Source organism: Aphanomyces invadans (genome assembly GCF_000520115.1).
Source record: "Aphanomyces invadans strain NJM9701 unplaced genomic scaffold supercont1.24, whole genome shotgun sequence".
In the NCBI taxonomy this organism is placed as follows: domain Eukaryota; phylum Oomycota; class Saprolegniomycetes; order Saprolegniales; family Verrucalvaceae; genus Aphanomyces; species Aphanomyces invadans.
In genome coordinates, this window is record NW_008580169.1 from 375,139 (window position 1) to 375,666 (window position 528).

The 528-nt window shown below is 42.0% G+C and overlaps 1 protein-coding gene across 1 annotated transcript in view; it reads left to right on the top strand.

Moving 5' to 3' along the window:
• The window catches only part of H310_10048 (hypothetical protein), a gene marked incomplete at both ends in the record, with an annotated part of 1,079 nt that extends 1,011 nt beyond the window's left edge, over positions 1-68 (top strand). Inside the window, one exon of the mRNA XM_008876286.1 lies at positions 57-68. Coding sequence (XP_008874508.1) covers positions 57-68 — 12 coding nt within the window. The remainder of the gene's footprint in view (positions 1-56) is intronic.
• Between the last annotated feature and the right edge of the window lie 460 nt (positions 69-528).

Below are 528 nucleotides of genomic sequence, written 5' to 3' on the forward strand. Positions count from 1 at the left end.
CCTACTTCCCTGACACTGATATGGATAATTCATTGGAGGAGCCTCACATGCTTCAGGATGCCCTATAGCGCAAGACTTCGTACCATGATTGCTTTATGGCAAACTCAGCCAATACATACCAAAAAGTAATACTTCCTCTGTTTCGGTATGAAGTATACGTTTTCGTAGAAACTCCAGAAGTCAGTCAATATTCCACTAAATAAAGTCAAAATGGCATAAATGAACAGAAGAATCATCAAGGAATACGCCAGTATTTTCATATCTTTTTTATTCACCACCAAGCTTGAGTAATGAAGTTTCAAACATCAAAAATACAAAACACAACCATCAAAAACACCGTAACTCAGTCAATTCTGCTCCAATCGATCTGAAACCAAGCGAAATCGCTTCCAATTGGCGCGTAGATATGCCTAGCGACCTTCAGAACGAAATTCGCAATTCTCGAGGAGCTACGCAAGTTCTGCGATGCCGTCGTCCACGACGACCAAACGGTTGACGGATGCTCAGCGCACCGACATCTACATTCGT